At 46.3% G+C, this 18,106-nt stretch overlaps 1 protein-coding gene across 1 annotated transcript in view; it reads left to right on the forward strand.

The window, feature by feature from the left end:
* The window catches only part of LOC111980836 (EH domain-binding protein 1-like), a 60,822-nt gene that overhangs the window by 13,805 nt on the left and 28,911 nt on the right, over positions 1 to 18,106 (forward strand). Inside the window, exons 2-6 of the mRNA XM_070449639.1 lie at positions 9,835 to 9,892; positions 10,704 to 10,799; positions 10,916 to 10,969; positions 11,324 to 11,505; positions 11,864 to 12,012. Of these exons, the coding sequence (XP_070305740.1) occupies positions 9,835 to 9,892; positions 10,704 to 10,799; positions 10,916 to 10,969; positions 11,324 to 11,505; positions 11,864 to 12,012 (539 nt within the window). The remainder of the gene's footprint in view (positions 1 to 9,834; positions 9,893 to 10,703; positions 10,800 to 10,915; positions 10,970 to 11,323; positions 11,506 to 11,863; positions 12,013 to 18,106) is intronic.

The raw sequence follows: 18,106 nt of genomic DNA on the forward strand, positions 1-18,106 counted from the left end.
CTCTGCCAATTGGCCTGGACCCTTTGTTGACACGGAGCCCCGCCGATCCATCACTACTGGTCTGCTGACATAATTTGGGCGATGTGCTCTCAACCGCCTCTGCGTTGTGGATGTCGGTGAAGACCCTTCTGCCAGCCCGGCCCGCTAGCTTTCTGACGCGTGTCTCCCGCTCGCCTAGCATACTACCGAACGGCTCCCTGTGTCATCTATTGCTGCTTATTGAACCCTATGATCACTCGGCCACACAGCTGATGCCTGCTGGACTGTTCATTAACACGGTACTTCATTTTATTTATCTMTCGGCCCCAGCCTCAAACTCAGGCCATGTGTGTAGATAACTGACKCTCTCTGCCCATTCATCGCCATTTACCTGTTGTTGTTGTCTTAGCTGTTTACCCATTGTTGTCTTAGCTCTCCCAATCAACACGTGATTGCTTTATGCCTCCCTCTAATGTCAATATGCATTGTATACTGTTGTTGAGGGTAGCTCTCATTGTTTTATTTTACTATGGAGCCCCTAGTTCCGCTCAACATGCCTTAGATAGCTCCTTTGTCCCACCCCCCACACATGCAGAGACCGCACCTAGCTTAACTGGTGCCTCCAGAGATGCAACCTCTCTCATCGTCACTCAATGCCTAGGTTTACCTCCACTCTACTCGCACCCTACCATACTCTTGACTGTACATTATGCCCTGAATCTATCTACCACGCCCAGAAATCTGCTCCTTTTATTCTCTGTTCCTAACGCACTAGACGACCAGTTCTTATAGGCCTGGGTTAGCCTTATAGCCGTACCCTCATCCTACTCCTCCTCTGTTCCTCTGGTGATGTAGAGGTTAACCCAGGCCCTGTGTGTCCCCATGCGCTCTCATTTGTTGACTTCTGTAATCGTAAAAGCCTTGGGTTCATGRATGTTAACATCAGAAGCCTCCTCCCTAAGTTTGCTTTATTCACTGCTTTAGCAGCACACATCCTGGCTTAGGAAGGCCACTAAAATTTCTCATATTTTCATCCCCAACTACAACATTTTCCATCAAGATAGAACTGKTAAAAGCYGCGGAGTTGCAATTTACTGCAAAGATAGCCTGCAGAGTCTATGCCAGGTCTATGCCCAAACAGTTCGAGCTTCTAATTWAAAAAATGTATCTCTCCAGAAATAAGTCTCTCACTGTTGCCGCTTGTTATAGACCCCCCTCAGCTCCCAGCTGTGCCCTGGACACCATATGTGAATTGATTGCCKTCCATCTATCTTCAGAGTTCGTACTGTTAGGTGACCTAAACTGGGATATGCTTAACACCCCGGTCGTCCTACAATCTAAGCTAGATGCCCTCAATCTCACACAAATTATCAAGGAACCTACCAGGTACAACCCTAAATCCGTAAACATGGGCACCCTTATAGATATCATCCTGACCAACTTGCCCTCTAAATACACATCTGCTGCCTTCAACCAGGATCTCAGTGATCATTGCCTGCATCCGTCATGGGTCCGCGGTCAAACGACCACCCCTCATCACTGTCAAATGCTCCCTWAAACACTTCTGCGAGCAGGCCATTCTAATCGACCTGGCCCGGGTATCCTGGAAGGATATTGACCTCATCCCGTCAGTAGAGGATGCCTGGTTGTTCTGTAAAAGTGCTTTCCTCACCATCTTAAATAAGCATGCCCCTTTCAAAAAATGTAGAACTAAGACAGATATAGCTTTTGGTTCACTCCAGACTTGACTGCCCTTGACCAGCACAAAAACATCCTGTGGCGTACTGCACTAGCATCGAATAGTCTGCCAGTCCCTGCCACTGAAAAACATCCCCACAGCATGATGCTGTCACCACCATGCTTCACCGTAGGGATGGTGCCAGGTTTCTTCCAGAGTTCCTCTGTGGAAATGGAAGAACCTTCGGAAGGCCAGATGGAAGCCACTCCTCAGTAAAAGGCACATGACAGTTCGATTCTCTGGTCTGATGAAACCAAGATTGAACACTTTGGCCTGAATGCCAAGTGTCACGTTTGGAGGAAACCTGGCASCATCCCTACGGTGAAGCATGGTGGTGGSAGCATCATGCTGTGGGGATGTTTTTCAGTGGCAGGGACTGGCAGACTAGTCAGGATTGAGGCAAAGATAAATGGAGCAAAGCACAGAGAGATCCTTGATGAAAACCTGCTCCAGAGCGCTCAGGACCTCAGACTGGGGCAAAGGTTCACCTTCCAACAGGAAAACGACCTTGAGCACACATCCAAGARAACACAGGAGTGGCTTCSGSACAAATCTCTGAAAGTCCTTGAGTGGCCCAGCCAGAGCTCAGACTTGAACCCGATCAAACATCTCAGGAGAGACCTGAAAATAGCTGTGCTGTGACGTTCCCCATCCAACCTGACAGAGCTTTAGAGGATATGCAGAGAAGAATGGGAGAACCTCCCCAATTACAGGTGTGCCAAGCTTGTAGCGTCAAGAAGAGTCAAAGCTGTAATCCCTGACAAAGGTGCTTTAACAAAGTACTGGGTAAAGTGTCTGAATACTTATGTAAATGTGATATTTCAGTTTTTTATATTTAATACATTTGCATAAATTTCAAAAAACCCTTTTTTACTCTGTCATTATGGGGTATTGTGTGTAGATTGATGAGGAAGAAAGCCATTGAATCAATTTTAGAACAAGGGGTCTGAATACTTTCCGAGTACACCGTYTGTCCTGGTTCGTTCTGCATGTTCTCTCCAAATACAGAGCATTAGTCTGTCAAGTGTTTTTCCTCAAGAATGCATGCTGGGAGTGGGAACAAAAACATACACTCATGRGACAGGATGTAATATGAAAATGTTATGGTACAGATGATCTCTTATAACACCGTGACCTATAAGATGATGTGGTCCCATTCACACAACTATGGTTATTTCCCTTAGGCTACTTGGTATAACTACCTCTGTAAACACTTGTTTTAGTGGCATCAGCATGTTGAGTGACCCAATTAGGTGACAGGTCAGTCAGTGACAAGCTCGGGTTACTTACCGACCATTACGTCTCATGTATTTCCCAATTAGGTACCTTCATTGTGCAACACATCAGTGCTTAAGTTGGGCAGGTCCTAAAATGTTCTACTGCTTGAGTACCGGCACCTCTTATATAATATTGTCTCTAGAAAAGTACAGAAACCGTACAATACATCCCCAAAGGTAGACTGTGGTTTGTAACAACTCTAGAGCGTGTGGCTGGCAGGTGTATGTGGCAGGCTGATATTTAGCTGGTGTTGTGTGTGGCAGGCTGACATTTGTCTGGCAGGTGTATGTGGCAGGCTGATATTTAGCTGGCGTTGTGTGGGGCAGGCTGATATTGGGCTGGCAGGTGTATGTGGCAGGCTGATATTTAGCTGGCGTTGTGTGGGGCACGGCTGATATTGGGCTGCAGGTGTATTGTGGCAGGCTGATATTTGGCTGGCAGTGTATGTGCAGGCTGATATTTAGCTGGCGTTGTGTGGGCAGGCTGATATTGGGCTGGCAGGTGTATGGGGCAGGCTGATATTTGGCTGGCAGGTGTATGTGGCAGGCTGATATTTAGCTGGCGTTGTGGGGGCAGGCTGATATTGGCTGGCAGGTGTATGTGGCAGGCTGATATTTAGCTGGCGTTGTGTGGGGCAGGCTGATATTGGGCTGGCAGGTGTTGTGGCAGGCTGATATTTAGCTGGCGTTGTGTGGGGCAGGCTGATATTTGGCTGGCGTTGTGTGGGGCAGGCTGATATTTAGCTGGCGTTGTGTGGGGCAGGCTGATATTTGGCTGGCGTTGTGTGGGGCAGGCTGATATTGGGCTGGCAGGTGTATGTGGCAGGCTGATATTTAGCGGCGTTGTGTGGGGCAGGCAGATATTTGCTGGCAGGTGTTTGGCAGGCTGAATTTGGCTGCGGTGTATGGGCAGGCTGATATTTGGCTGGCAGGTGTATGGGGCAGGCAGATATTTGCCTGGCAGGTGTATGGGGCAGGCTGATATTGGCTGGCAGGTGTATGGGGCAGGCAGAATTTGCTGGCGGTGTATGTGGCAGGCTGATATTTGCCTGGCAGGTGTATGTGGCAGGCTGATATTTGGCTGGCAGGTGTATGTGGCAGGCTGATATTTTCCTGGCAGGTGTATGTGGCAGGCTGATATTTAGCTGGTGTTTGTGGGGCAGGCTGATATTAGCTGGTGTTGTGTGGGGCAGGCTGATATTTGCCTGGCAGGTGTGTGGCAGGCTGATATTTGCCTGGCAGGTGTATGTGGCAGGCTGACATTTGTCTGGCAGGTGTATGTGGCAGGCTGATATTTAGATGGCGTTGTGTGTGCAGGCTGATATTTGCCTGGCAGGCGTATGTGGCAGGCTGATATTTAGCTGGTGTTGTGTGGGCAGGCTGATATTTGCCTGGCAGGTGTGTGTGGCAGGCTGATATTTGCCTGGCAGGTGTGTGTGGCAGGCTGATATTTGGCTGGCTGTGGGTGGGGCAGGCAGATATTTGGCTGGCAGGGGTATGGGGCAGGCAGATATTTGCCTGGCAGGTGTATGGGGCAGGCAGATATTTGCCTGGCAGGTGTATGGGGCAGGCAGATATTTGCCTGGCAGGGTGAGTTAGCAGTTAACCTAATGGTTAAGCCCCACCATTCCACAGGTCTATTTCTGTGGCCCCACACCTCACCTTTCCCCCCACCACCTCACCTTTCCCCCCACCACCTCACCTTTCCCCAGCCTCCTCCACTTTGCCCCACCACCTCACCTTTCCCCCAGCCTCCTCCACTTTGCCCCCACCACCTCACCTTTCTCCCAGCCTCCTCCACTTTGCCCCCACCACCTCACCTTTCCCCCAGCCTCCTCCACTTTGCCCCCACCACCTCACCTTTCCCCCAGCCTCCTCCACTTTTGCCCCACCACCTCACCTTTCCCCAGCCTCCTCCCACTTTGCCCCCACCACCTCACCTTTCCCCCAGCCTCCTCCACTTTGCCCCCACCACCTCACCCTTTCCCCCAGCCTCCTCCACTTTGCCCCACCACCTCACCTTTCCCCAGCCTCCCCACTTGCCCCCACCACCTCACCTTTCCCCCAGCCTCCTCCACTTTGCCCCCACCACCTCACCTTTCCCCCAGCCTCCTCCACTTTGCCCCCACCACCTCACCTTTCCCCAGCCTCCTCCACTTTGCCCCCACCACCTCACCTTTCCCCAGCCTCCTCCACTTTGCCCCCACCACCTCACCTTTTCCCCCAGCCTCCTCCACTTTTGCCCCCACCACCTCACCTTTCCCCAGCCTCCTCCACTTTTGCCCCACCACCACTCACCTTTCCCCAGCCTCCTCCACTTTGCCCAAACCACCTCACCTTTCCCCCAGCCTCCTCCACTTTGCCCCCACCACCTCACCTTTCCCCCAGCCTCCTCCACTTTGCCCCCACCACCCTCACCTTTCCCCAGCCTCCTCCACTTTGCCCCACCACCTCACCTTTTCCCCAGCCTCCTCCACTTTGCCCCCACCACCTCACCTTTCCCCAGGCCTCCTCCACTTTTGCCCCACCACCTCACCTTTCCCCCAGCCTCCTCCACTTTGCCCTTACTCTCCGATCCTCCCAGCTTCTGTAACTGGCCTGCAACATGAGAGAGGCCCATCCCGTCCAGTCATACTGTTTACTCTCCCCTTACTCTCTACCTCCCTACTTCTCTCATCCTCAGCCAGCAAACAAGTAGTGAGTTACTCACAGGCAGTTCAACTTTTAAGAACCTATGTTCATTCTAGCATACTAAGAAGACTTAAGAGTGCATTCTGTTACATTTCCACATGCAAATAGCCTGTTGCTTGTTTTCTGTCGGAGTCGTCCGGACTGACTATCTTGCTGACTCTCACTATTGGTTCTTGTTATTGGGAGATGAAAGCAGGTCAACAACATGGCATTAGGTTATTTCACATCCACACAACGAATCTCTTCTAGGATTACATAATAGCTGATCCAGTCTAGAATAGGTCTGTTGGTAGACAACCATCTTTGTGTGACGTACAGGTAGGAGGAGGTAGCTGGCCGCAGCTGCTGGAGACAAGGTGAAGTATTGTGGCCTGACGGTTGCTAGGGACCACACCCTCCAGTAATAGGGCCCTGAGGACTGTAATCACACAAGTGAGAAAAAAAACATGTCCAAGCTGGGTTTTGTTCAGTAGGGAGCAAGGAGGTGTGAAACATGGAGTGAAACATGGAGGTTCTACCTACCCCAAACGTGTCCAATGAGGATGTTTTAGAACGTTTTTGCTACAGTGGGACCTGCTGAACACTAAAATCATCATGTGTCTCATAGCAGAGGCAACCYGAGGAGGCATCCTCTCTGACACTCAGGCTGTAGTTAGTTTGTTGATGTTGATCCCATTGTGGAGTTCATTCTATACCTCAGTCTGTTAGTTAGAGCTTTGATTATTTCAATCAGATGTGTAGTGCTAGGGAAAAAACCAAAACGTGCACTCGGGGGCAGGACCAAGTTTGGGAAACTCTGAGTTACAGCCCTGAACAGAGTCACAAGATGGCTGACGCTTCCCCTCCTTCTCTTGTGTTTACGCAGCAGACAGATGTGTGTGTGTGTGTGTTTGTATTTGAGAGAAGGCCAACGGGTCATTTCTTAAGCTTTTATCTTAGTGTCCCTTAATTCCAATCACTTTATGGGGGGGGATTCAGGCTGTTGTGTTACAGCCTGAATTCAAAATGGGTAATAAATCTACACACAATACCCGACAATGACAAAGTGAAAACATGTTTTTTTTTAAATGTTTGCAAATGTATTGAAAATTAAATACAGAAATATCTCATTTACATTAGTATTCACACCCCTGAGTCAATATATGTTAGAATCACCTTTGGCAGCGATTATAGCTGTGAGCCATTCTTGGTAAGAGCTTTGAACACCTAGATTTGTACAATATTTGCCAATTATTATTTTCAAGCTCTGTCAAATTGGTGGTTGATCATTGCTAGACAACCATTTTCAAATCTTGCCATAGATTTTCAAGCAGATTTAAGTCAAAACTGTAACTCGGCCACTCACTGTCTTCTTGGTAAGCAACTCCAGTGTAGATTTGGCCTTGTGTTTGAAGTTATCGTCCTGCTGAAAGGTGAATTAATCTCCCAGTGTCTGGTGGAAGCAGACTGAACCAGGTTTTCCTTTAGGATTATGCCTGTGCTTAGCGRCATTCTGTAAATGTTTTATCCTGAAAAACTCCCCAGTCCTTAACAATTACAAGCATAACCATAAGATGATGCAGCCACCACTATACTTGCAAAATATGGAGAGATATTACTCAGTAATATGTTGTATTGACTTTTCCCCAAAGTGAATTGCTTTTCCACATTTTTTGCAGTACTACTTTAGTGCCTTGTTGCAAACAGGATGCATGTGTAGAAATATTTGTATTCCTTCCTTTTTTCACTCTGTCAATTAGGTTAATATTGTGGAGTAACTACAATGTTGTGGWCCCATCCTCAGTTTTCTCCTATCACAACCATTAAACTGTAATTATTTTAAAGTCAACATTGGCCTCATGGTGAAATCCCTGAGTGGTTTCCTTCCTCTCCAGCAACTGAGTTAGGAAAGACACCTGTAACTTTGTAGTGAGTAGGTTTATTGATACACCACCCAAAGTGTAGTTAATAACTTCACCATGCTCAAAGGGATATTCAATGGGATATTCAATTCTACCAATAAGTGCCCTTCTTTGTGATAGATATAGAACTTTATGAACTCAGCAGCTCCCGCTTTCTCCCGTTGTGCTATTTACAAAAACACGTGACTGGCTCAACTGTTCTGGGGCACTACGGTAAGCTTCATAATGTCAAATAATGTGACAGGTGAAATGAAGAGCGCAATCTGCTTTATCTCCTAACGTATTGCACAAGTTGACTGCAGGTAAATATTCACATTTATTGAACAACTTCAAATAAATAGTTTTGACGGTATTGACGGTATTGAAAAATCKTCCTGTGGCTTTTTCCAAATAGCCCAGTATTGTGGTATATATGAAGAATGCAAGGTAGCCTAGTGGTTAGAGCGTTGGACTAGTAACTGAAAGGTTGCAAGATTGAATCSCCGAGCTGACAAGGTACAAATCTGTTGTTCTGCCCCTGAACAAGGCAGTTAACCCACTGTTCCTAGGCCGTCATTGAAAATAAGAATTTGTTGTTAACTGACTTGCTTGGTAAAATAAATGTATATCTATTATTACCTGAAGTGGGTTAGATAATCAAATATTGCATTTTCAAAGGAAACACTGATCCCTCAGGGCACAGATGTTAGATTAACATTTATTCCACATTGGTTCAACGTCACTGGTTGAAACAACATTGATTCAACCAGTGTGTGTGTGCCCAGTGGGATATCCCAGTTTACGTTAGGGCGATCCCACACCAGCATGGCCAGAATTGTTTTGGGGGGTATCTCAGATTGTTCTGGTAATTCTCACATAYAAACTTAATTGGGAGGAAGGATGTTTAACATKGTTTTTACATTTGTATCACAAACCATTTTTGGGAAAATCATGGCCAACTTAGGCTRTTTTTCAGACCTATACAGTCCCTGCTTCCTGTAAGACCCAATGATCGGTGAACCGTACATGATACAGGCAACACATTGTCATTATACTCCTAATAGTGGGTTTTAAAATATGAAGTATGTCTATATTGTGAGAAAATAAATATACACATTAATTTATTCAACATTACAAATATTAATATCTCAAAAGTACCCATTTTTATGTTGCTAATTTGAGACATATTGTTTGGAATACTCTTCAAACACATCAAATATACAGAGTGTGCTTTCTGCTACTTTTTGAAGAAGTTCTACATTAGAAATTGATATCACAGCCTCCTGTAGGATTACACATTCAGCACATTCAGTCCCATTGAATCCATTTTCCCATTCAGCTGTGTTGGTTGTGGTCATAAAATGTAGCAGAGAGCCCACTCTAGACATTTGATGCACTTGTAGATTATTGTAGGCCAACAGTAAATGTCTAAAAAGGGCCTAAAAMGGCCTCATGATTTTCTGAAAGATGCTCATGTAAAAACATACTTCCTCTCAATTAAGTGAGAATTGGCAGAAAAATCGGAGTTACCAAAAATGTTTTCGGCATGGAATCAGCCTTAAGCGTTAACAGTGTTAATGTATGCTTATACATCGTTTTTTTTTTAGCCCTTTTTTCTCCCCAATTTCGTGGTATCAAATTGGTAGTAGTTACAGTTTTGTTTCATCGCTGCAACTCCCATATGGACTCGGGAGAGGCCAAGGTCAAGAGCCATGSGTCCTCCGAAACACAARCCAACCAAGCCGCACTGCTTCTTGACACAATGCCCATCCAACCCGGAAGCCAGCTGCACTAATGTGTTGGACCTGGTCAGTGTGCACTGTGTCCAGCTCGCCACAGGAGTCGCTAGTGCGCGATGCGATAAGGATATCCCTGCTGGCCAAACCCTCCCTAACCCGGACGACGCTGGGCCAATTGTGCGCCGCCCCGTGGGCCTCCCGGTCGCGGCCAGCTGCGACAGAGCCTGGATTCGAACCCAGAATCTCTGGTGGCACAGCTAGCACTGCGATGCAGTGCCTTAGACCACTGCGCCACCCCGGAGGCTTGCTTAAACATTCTTAATGTATGCTTATACAATGCTTATGTGTGCTTATACAGTGTGTGTATGCTTATACAGTGTGTATGTGTGCTTATACAGTGTGTATGTATGCTTATACAGTGTGTATGTATGCTTATACAGTGTGTATGTATGCTTATACAGTGTGTATGTATGCACAATGCTTATTATGTGTACTTCCTCATTGTTCTGTGTGTTTTTTTTTACTTACAGGCAGCCAGACAAACTGAGAGTAGTATGGAGCAGGAGAAACCGGAGAAATTGCACCAAGGTAATATGGGGAAGGAACTTCATTCAACAAGTAGACTAGTGACATATGTAGGCCTGTTTGTCTAGCACTTGTCATCACGATAAAGTGTGATAAGGCCCCTACTGTATGTAGCCTACCTGAGGGTGTGTAGCCTATAAGGTGAAAGGTCAGATTTTCTGGTGTTTGAGGAAATGGAACCATGTATACGTAGAAGTGTGGTATGTTTTGAGTTCAGACATAAATCATTCTGGCTTTATTCATCACAGTAATTGCTTCATTAATCACATCACATTTAAGGTGCACTATGCAGAAATCACTCCGCCATTTCCTGGTTGCTAAAACTCTAATAGTTTGCCTTATTTCAGTTTATGTGACAAAATAAGCAAGTATAGTGTAGAGAATTATTGTACCATCTAAACCCGCTGTGAAATATCTTTTCCATAAGCAAAAATACTCTATTTCCAGTTGTTTGAAGCTGGTGTACAAAAACCCAAAGTAGAAGACGCAAAAACCAAACTTAAGAACGGGAAGCATAGAAATATCGCACATAGAAGAGATATACAGTTTCTTACACTTGCTTTCAATGAGAATGACAGATCTATAACTCCCATTTCTATGTGAATTTGGTCGGGTCGCCCAAAAAGTGACATAGTGCAGCTTTAAGCTTAGTTGCTTATAGTCACAATGTGTTCATTATTTATCACGTTCAACACTCTACAAGCCACACGTGACTTATTCAGTATACACTACAATTCATATGTATGACTGGGTTCCCCCAGTCAGTGTATTATCAGATCCTTTCCCTGACTTGATATTTACCCCATTTCCTCAGCTGCATGGGTGGCAGCCTGGCATCAAGAATGCCTACAGGGGCACGGTGGTGTGGCAGGTGCCCGAAAACCTGGACATCACCGTCACACTCTTCAAGGTATGGAATCTCACCCCTGGAAAGATGTGTGCAAATGATTGGGAAATGATTTAGATGAATCTGTGTTTGGATGGACAAAACATGTTTCCTTATTCTCAAAATCGCTCTTCTTTTAGGACCCGACTGCAGATGAATTTGAAGACAAGGACTGGACATTCATCATTGAGAATGTGAGTCTTTTTGTCTGATGTGGTGGCATGAATAGATGTTTCTATCAATTAGAATTTTGAGTCAAAACACACATACATACACATTTTGAGTCAAAACACACATACATACACATTTTGAGTCAAAACACACATACATACACATTTTGAGTCAAAACACACATACATACACATTGAGTGTTTAAAGTTTGACAGAGCTGTTGCGAATGACATAGTGCATGCTACAAAAACATTTCCTGGGTTTAAGCCTTTTTAATACAGTTTAGGAAAAACATTTCCTCTTGACTATACCAAAGTATTGGATTTAAACAGCATCGGTAGGAAAGCCTGAGTTAACCCCTGACCTTTGCCCCGCAGGAGACTAACAAGGGCCACAGGAAGGTGCTGGCGTCGGTGGACGTCAACATGAAGAAGTTTGCCAGCGCCACGCCTGCCCAGTACGACCTGACGCTGAAGCTCAAGCCCCTGTCTGTGAAGGTGGTGGAAGCCACACTCAAACTGACCTTGACCTGCGTCTTCCTCAAAGAGGGCAAGGCCACGTGAGTTGCCATTTATCTAATCAGTCATGCTTATCACAGGCTTACCGTATTATGTCGAGTCCCTTGGCTACTAAAATGTTTACCGTAATATGTCAAGTAGACAGAGATTGAGATACTAAATGGTTTACCACATTATGTGAAGTAGAAAAAGCCTTGAGTCAACGGTCTCTCAACAAAGCTTACCGTTAAAAAAACAAAGCTTTGTGATGGTGTATAACCTTTTGAGTTGGTCATTACTGACCTGTAACGTTATAGTCAGTTAATGGTGTTTAATGAATAGTCATATACAGTCAATTAGACAATATTASTGTTTCTGGATGAGTTATGATACAAGGCTTCTTCCTTTGTAATCCAACAGAGATGAGGACATGCAGAGTCTGGCCAGTCTGATGAGCCTGAAGCAGAGTGACATCGGCAACCTGGACGACTTCAACGATAGTGACGAGGAGGAGGGCGAGAGGAGGGTCAGCATRGGAGCCGGCATGGGCCCCGCCACTCCRGTCACAGGTAGTGGTCTCGACACATATGACAAGTCATCAGATCTCGCTTTCCAGGATCGAGTCAAGACGGAGAAGAARGTGTATGAGACCGAGACACTCAAAATGCTCTGGTCTTGAGTACTGCCACACTGATAAATACAGTAGCTTTGTGCAGTACTAACCTTGCATGCACACCGGAAAACACAAGCCCACTTATCCACTCCATCTCACAGGTAAACAACACTGCCATAGGAGATGCTTACTTTGCATATGTTTGCCAGCATTCTGAGGTGTGACAGATTTGAAGTGTTTAATGTTTGAAAACTTTGCTCAATACACCTGCATGGCATATTGCTCCACTCTCCAGCCTCACACGTAATGCCTCAACTACGGTTGCCCAGTAGGAACTCACAATTGCCCACATTTTCCCTTTCAAATGTATGAATGCCAAGCAAATCTCTATCCACGCCAAATCTCTTTCCACGCCAAATCTCTTTCCACGCCAAGCTTCCCTTTCCGTAATAAATCAATATCCTTTCCTTCCTTTTCTTTTCTTTAATATTTTCCTCTTCCTTCCTTCCCTTCCTTCAACTCTGAAAGCACCCACGAGAAGAATACGTGATCAGGCATGGAGGCCTGTGATTGACCCAGAGCCCCCAGGTAACTTCCTGTTTCCGCCCCTGCTCCCGCCTCCTATGAATCCTGATTGGATCTTTTCCCTGGCTCTGGTCCTATCCCCTCTCCTCCTATATAACATCCCATCCCTCATTTCAAATGTTAATATTTCTGTGTTATAWGCGTTTATCTAAATATTGATCATCAAACTATTCACATCATTTGTATGGTTTGATTAATCATATTTATTAAACCCAATGGATATTAGCCAATGAGGTGTCAAATMAAGTTGTATACCTCATTACATTCTCATGTTAAGTCATTAAATCAGATACTCTCTGCAAGGCTGTACCTCAAACTTGTCTGTCCATAACACTTTTTTCCAATCTTCCTCTGTCCAGTGTCTGTGTTCATTTGCCCATCTTAATCTTTTATTTTTATTGGCCAGTCTGAGATATGGCTTTTTCTTTGCAACTCTGCCTAGAAGGCCAGCATCCCGGAGTCGCCTCTTCACTGTTGACGTTGAGACTGGTGTTTTGCGCGTACTATTTAATGAAGCTGCCAGTTGAGGACTTGTGAGGCATCTGTTTCTCAAACTAGACACTCTAATGTACTTGTCCTCTTGCGCAGTTGTGCACCGGGGCCTCCCACTCCTCTTTCTATTCTGGTTAGGCCAGTTTGCTCTGTTCTGTGAAGGGAGTAGTGCACAGCGTTGTACGAGATCTTAATTTTCTTGGCAATTTCTCGCATGGAATAGCCTTCATTTCTCAGAACAATAATAGACTGACGAGTTTCAGAAGAAAGTTCTTTGTTACTGGCCATTTTGAGCCTGTAATCGAACCCACAAATGCTGATGCTCCAGATACTCAACTAGTCTAAAGAAGGCCAGTTGTATTGCTTCTTTAATCAGGACAACAGTTGTCAGCTGTGCTAACATAATGGCCAAAGGGTTTTCTAATGATCAATTAGCCTTTTAAAATGATAAACTTGGATTAGCTAACACAACGTGCCATTGGAACACAGGAGTGATGGTTGCTGATAATGGGCCTCTGTACACCTTTGTAAAATCTAAAAAACACCTACAAATCAGCCGTTTCCAGCTACAATAGTCATTTCCAACATGAACAATGTCTACACTGTATTTCTGATCAATTTGATGTTATTTTAACAGACAAAAACATGCTTTTCTTTCAAAAACAAGGACATTTCTAAATGACCCCAAACTTTTGAACGGTAGTGTAAGTAAACAAATTAGTAGTCGTTTCAATAACTGTTTGAAGTGATGGAATCTGTTACGTGTTAATCTTTATAGTTACACYATATGGATTCCTAAGGTATCCTACACCCATAAGAGCTCACCTTTTCCTTTTAAATTCCTATCAAGTATCAAAAGTACTATAATTAAACTGTGGGACTGAATACTGTGGCCTGACCAGGAATTCTGGTCCCTGGTTTGTTGGGATGGGACTAGGATTTAGTCATTTATAATGAAGAGTTACAGTGAGAGAAAACATTTATTTGAGCAACTGTACAGTTTGAATGTCTGGGATGAGTATCTGAGTACTATCCCTATCCGTTTCTTATCTACTTTCATTCTTCCCCTCTTTCCTTTTCTCACTTCCCCTTCCCTGCTGTTCTCGTTTTCCCTCCTCTCTTTTCTCTGGAACCCTCTTCCTCAACTGCATTTCACCTCTTTTAATGTATTTGATACCTGTATATCTCTACAACACTTATTGTCTCTACTTTCTCTTCTGTTCTCTCCTGCATCTGTCCTCCTTTCTATCTGCTGCTCCAACTCTTTTCTTTCTTCCTCTTTTTTCTGCCCATCATCTCCACCACCCCGCCTCCCTCTTTCTGCCCATCATCTCTCCTCCCACCCCGCCCTTATCTCTGACCCCACCCCGCCTCCCTCTTTCTGCCCATCATCTCTCCTCCCCCCCGCCTTATTCTGACCCCACCCGGCGCCGCCTCCCCTTTCTGCCACAATTTATCTCTCCTCCCACCACCCCTTATTCTCTGACCCACCCTCGCCGTCCTCTTTTGCCCATCATCTCTCCTCCCACCCCGCCCCTATGCTCTCTGACCCACCAGCGCCGCCTCCCTCTTTCTGCCCATTATCTCTCCTGCACCCCCCTCATCTTTGACCCCACCCCGCCTCCCTCTTTCTGCCCATATCTCTCCTCCCACCCCGCCCTATATCCTGACCCCCACCCCGCCTCCTCTTCTGCCCATTATCTCTCCTCGCACCCCGCCCTCACTCTCTGACCCACCCCGCCTCCCTCTTTCTGCCCATTCATCTCTCCTCCCACCCCGCCCTCATCTCTGACCCCACCCCCGCCTCCTCTTTCTGCCCATCATCTCTGCTCCTCAACCCCCCCCATGCTCTGACCCGCCCCGCCTCCCTCTTTCTGCCCATCATCTCTCCTCCCACCCCGGCCTCATCTCTGACCCCACCGCCGCCTCCCTCTTTCTGCCCATCATCTCTCCTCGCACCCCGCCCTCATCTCTGACCCCACCACCCGCCTCCCCTGTTTTCTGCCTCATCATCTCTCCTCCCACGCAAAACCCGACGGTCCTATCTCTGACAACTCCACCTACGACCAGCTCCCTCTTTCATTCTGCCATCATACCTCTCCTCCCACCGGCGCCCTCATCTCTGACCCCATCACCCGCCCCTCTTTCTGTCCCATTATCTCTCCTCCCACCGCCGCCCTCAATCTCTGACCCCACCCGCCTCCCCTCTTTCGCCCCTTAATCTCTCCTCCCCTCCGCCCTTATCTCTGCACCCCAACCCCGCTCTCCCTCTTTCTGCCATTATCTCTCCTTGCACCCGCCCTTATTCTCTGACCCCACCTTCCCGCCTCCCCTCATTTCTGCCCATGCATCTCTCCTCCCACCCAGCCCTCATCCTGACAACCCCACCCCGCCCCCTCTTTCTGCCTTCATCATCTCTCCCTCGCAACCCGGCCCGCCCTTATATCTGACCCCACCGCCGCCTCCCTCTTTCTGCCCATCCATCTCTCCCTCCCACCCGCCCTTTATCTCTGACCCCACCCTCCCCGCGTCCCTCTTGCTGCCCCATTCACATGCTCTCCTCCGACCCCGCCCTCTATCGCTGACCCACCCCGCCTCCCTCTTCTGCCCATGCATCTCTCCTCCCCACCTCCGCCCTCTATCCTTGACCCCACCCCGGCCTCCCTTCTTTCTGCCCATTCATCTCTCCTCCCACCCCGCCCGTCATGCTCTTTCATCCAGCGTGCCAGTGAGGATAGTGCCAATGAAAGCTAACAACCAAATCTGTCTCTAACCATCTCATTCCTGTCACGCCCCCCTCTGTCCGTACCCCTCGACCCCTCTGCCCCGCCTCCCGCCCCTGCCGCCCACTCCCGACTCAACACCGACCCCGAGGGCACCACTCACCCGGCACGACCCTCCCCCTATCCCTACCAAGTGCCAGCCTTTGTCTGCTCCCACTCACCTGCACTGCCAGAAATCATTCCAGCCTGCCGCTGGCTCAGGTACTGGCAAACAGACTGACTGACTCACGGTCTTATCACTGTGGTTTTCAYTCACAGACCACACCTATTGTAATAAGTAAATAGTCAATTTGCAGATTTTATTCAAGGAGTGAATACCCGCATGTTTCATTCTGTGCATAGCGTTAGCTAGTACATCAGGTAGAATATTTGTTTGACATTTGATAAATGATTGAAGGTTGATTGCTTGAAAGAGAAGAGAGAGTTCTGAGAAATTGAGAGAGGCATTTGTTGTTTGGGAATTCTGACTCATGGGAAGACATTAAAGGGGCCTCAGATTTGTTATATAATGTAACTGTCTATGGTCTGAGGCCCCCCCTGCTGTTTAAAACAGTTTAGCCACAGCAAGATTGAGAAAAACATGTCGACAGATTCCTGGAGGAATGAACTGAATGTCCTGAATGTGCTGAATTACCTTTAGACATACACAGGTCTGGAATACTTATTTTCTCCACTGACCGAAATGCTAGCCGTTGAAAGTTTATTGTCGAGGTTGCCGGGGGCGATTYCCTCATTTCCATAGCAACTGTCCTAACTCGCAGTGAATTTGTTCATCAAGGCGGTGACATATTTTATGGTTTCTGGCATTGGTCCATTTACTTCCTGTCATGACTGTTGCTAGGGAAGTGAGGTCGCAGTTAATAGGGCTGTTCAGGGAGATTTTTGGACACACTAGAGGAATGCTTCTTTGCTGGATTTATATGTGGAGTCATTTAGTTGTTGAGTACTTTACTTTATTTAGACTAGTTTGAAGAGAAAGCATGTTCTTTTTTTGAGAACATTTAGCCAAGCTTAATGACAATGTATTTTCTGTATTTTCTCTGTACTGGTCGGAGTACTTTTAACTCCATTAAGAGAAACCAGTGACAGGGACTTAAATCTATGACGTTCTCCACAGATGTGGGAGGGCCCTCATTGGCATATTTCCCAGCATGCTCTGTTGCAGGTTTGTTTCAATATCTGTGTTTTCGCATGTGCATTGATTGTTTTTTATCTTGAGCTCCACAAGGATAAGAAACGTACATTTTTCTGGATTCATAGCAACCGTTAGTTGTTGGTGGAGGTATTCTTCTTGTAGTATATTTTCTAACCTACTCTCCGGCATTTTAAATGCAAGTTGTGAGTGATGGAAAAGTGATAGATATCCAACAGAGGTTGTCCAACAGAGATTGGATATCACATTGCAAACCACCCTTATAACACAAAGGAAGTCAACTGAAACAGAAATGTACTTTGCTGTAGTTGATTTTTTTATGAAAAACACAGAAAAGTGTAAAATGGCAAGGGAGTTGGTTAAAAACGACAGTGAAAACAGTAACATGGCAATTGGAGTTAAATTTAAGAAACTCTCTGAGAGTTGGATGTTTACTCCATTTAGTGTCGTTTTAACTCCAAAAATATCAACACCATGACCAGAGTACTTCTAACACAAAATAGGGGTGGGACCATATAAACCCCAAAATAGTGTTCACTTTGACTCCCTAGAAGTTGAATTAACTCTTGCAATTTTACTCTCTCCTCTACCGTTTTTTCTCAGTGCCCATATCTGTAGCCCGGAAGCCCACTGGCTTCCAGAGTGACCCGGCTCTGGACCCTGACACCCTTTTCTTCTCTAACCACCCATATACAATCCCTCTATTTCGCCCTCTTCTCCCTCTATTTCTCCCTCACATCCTTCTATTTCTCCCTCACATCCTTCTATTTCTCTCTCACCTCCCTCTATTTCTCCCTCACATCCTTCTATTTCTTCCTTTACCTCCTTCTATTTCTCCCTCACATCCTTCTATTTCTCCCTCACATCCTTCTATTTTTCCCTCACATCCTTCTATTTCTCCCTCACATCCTTCTATTTCTCCCTCACATCCTTCTATTTCTCCCTCACATCCTTCTATTCTCCCTCACATCCTTCTATTTCTCCCTCACATCCTCTCTCCGGCCCCTCTTTTTCTCAAACTTGTGCCTTATTTTAAT

Source organism: Salvelinus sp. IW2-2015, linkage group LG3 (assembly GCF_002910315.2).
Source record: "Salvelinus sp. IW2-2015 linkage group LG3, ASM291031v2, whole genome shotgun sequence".
Classification (NCBI taxonomy): Eukaryota; Metazoa; Chordata; class Actinopteri; order Salmoniformes; family Salmonidae; genus Salvelinus; species Salvelinus sp. IW2-2015.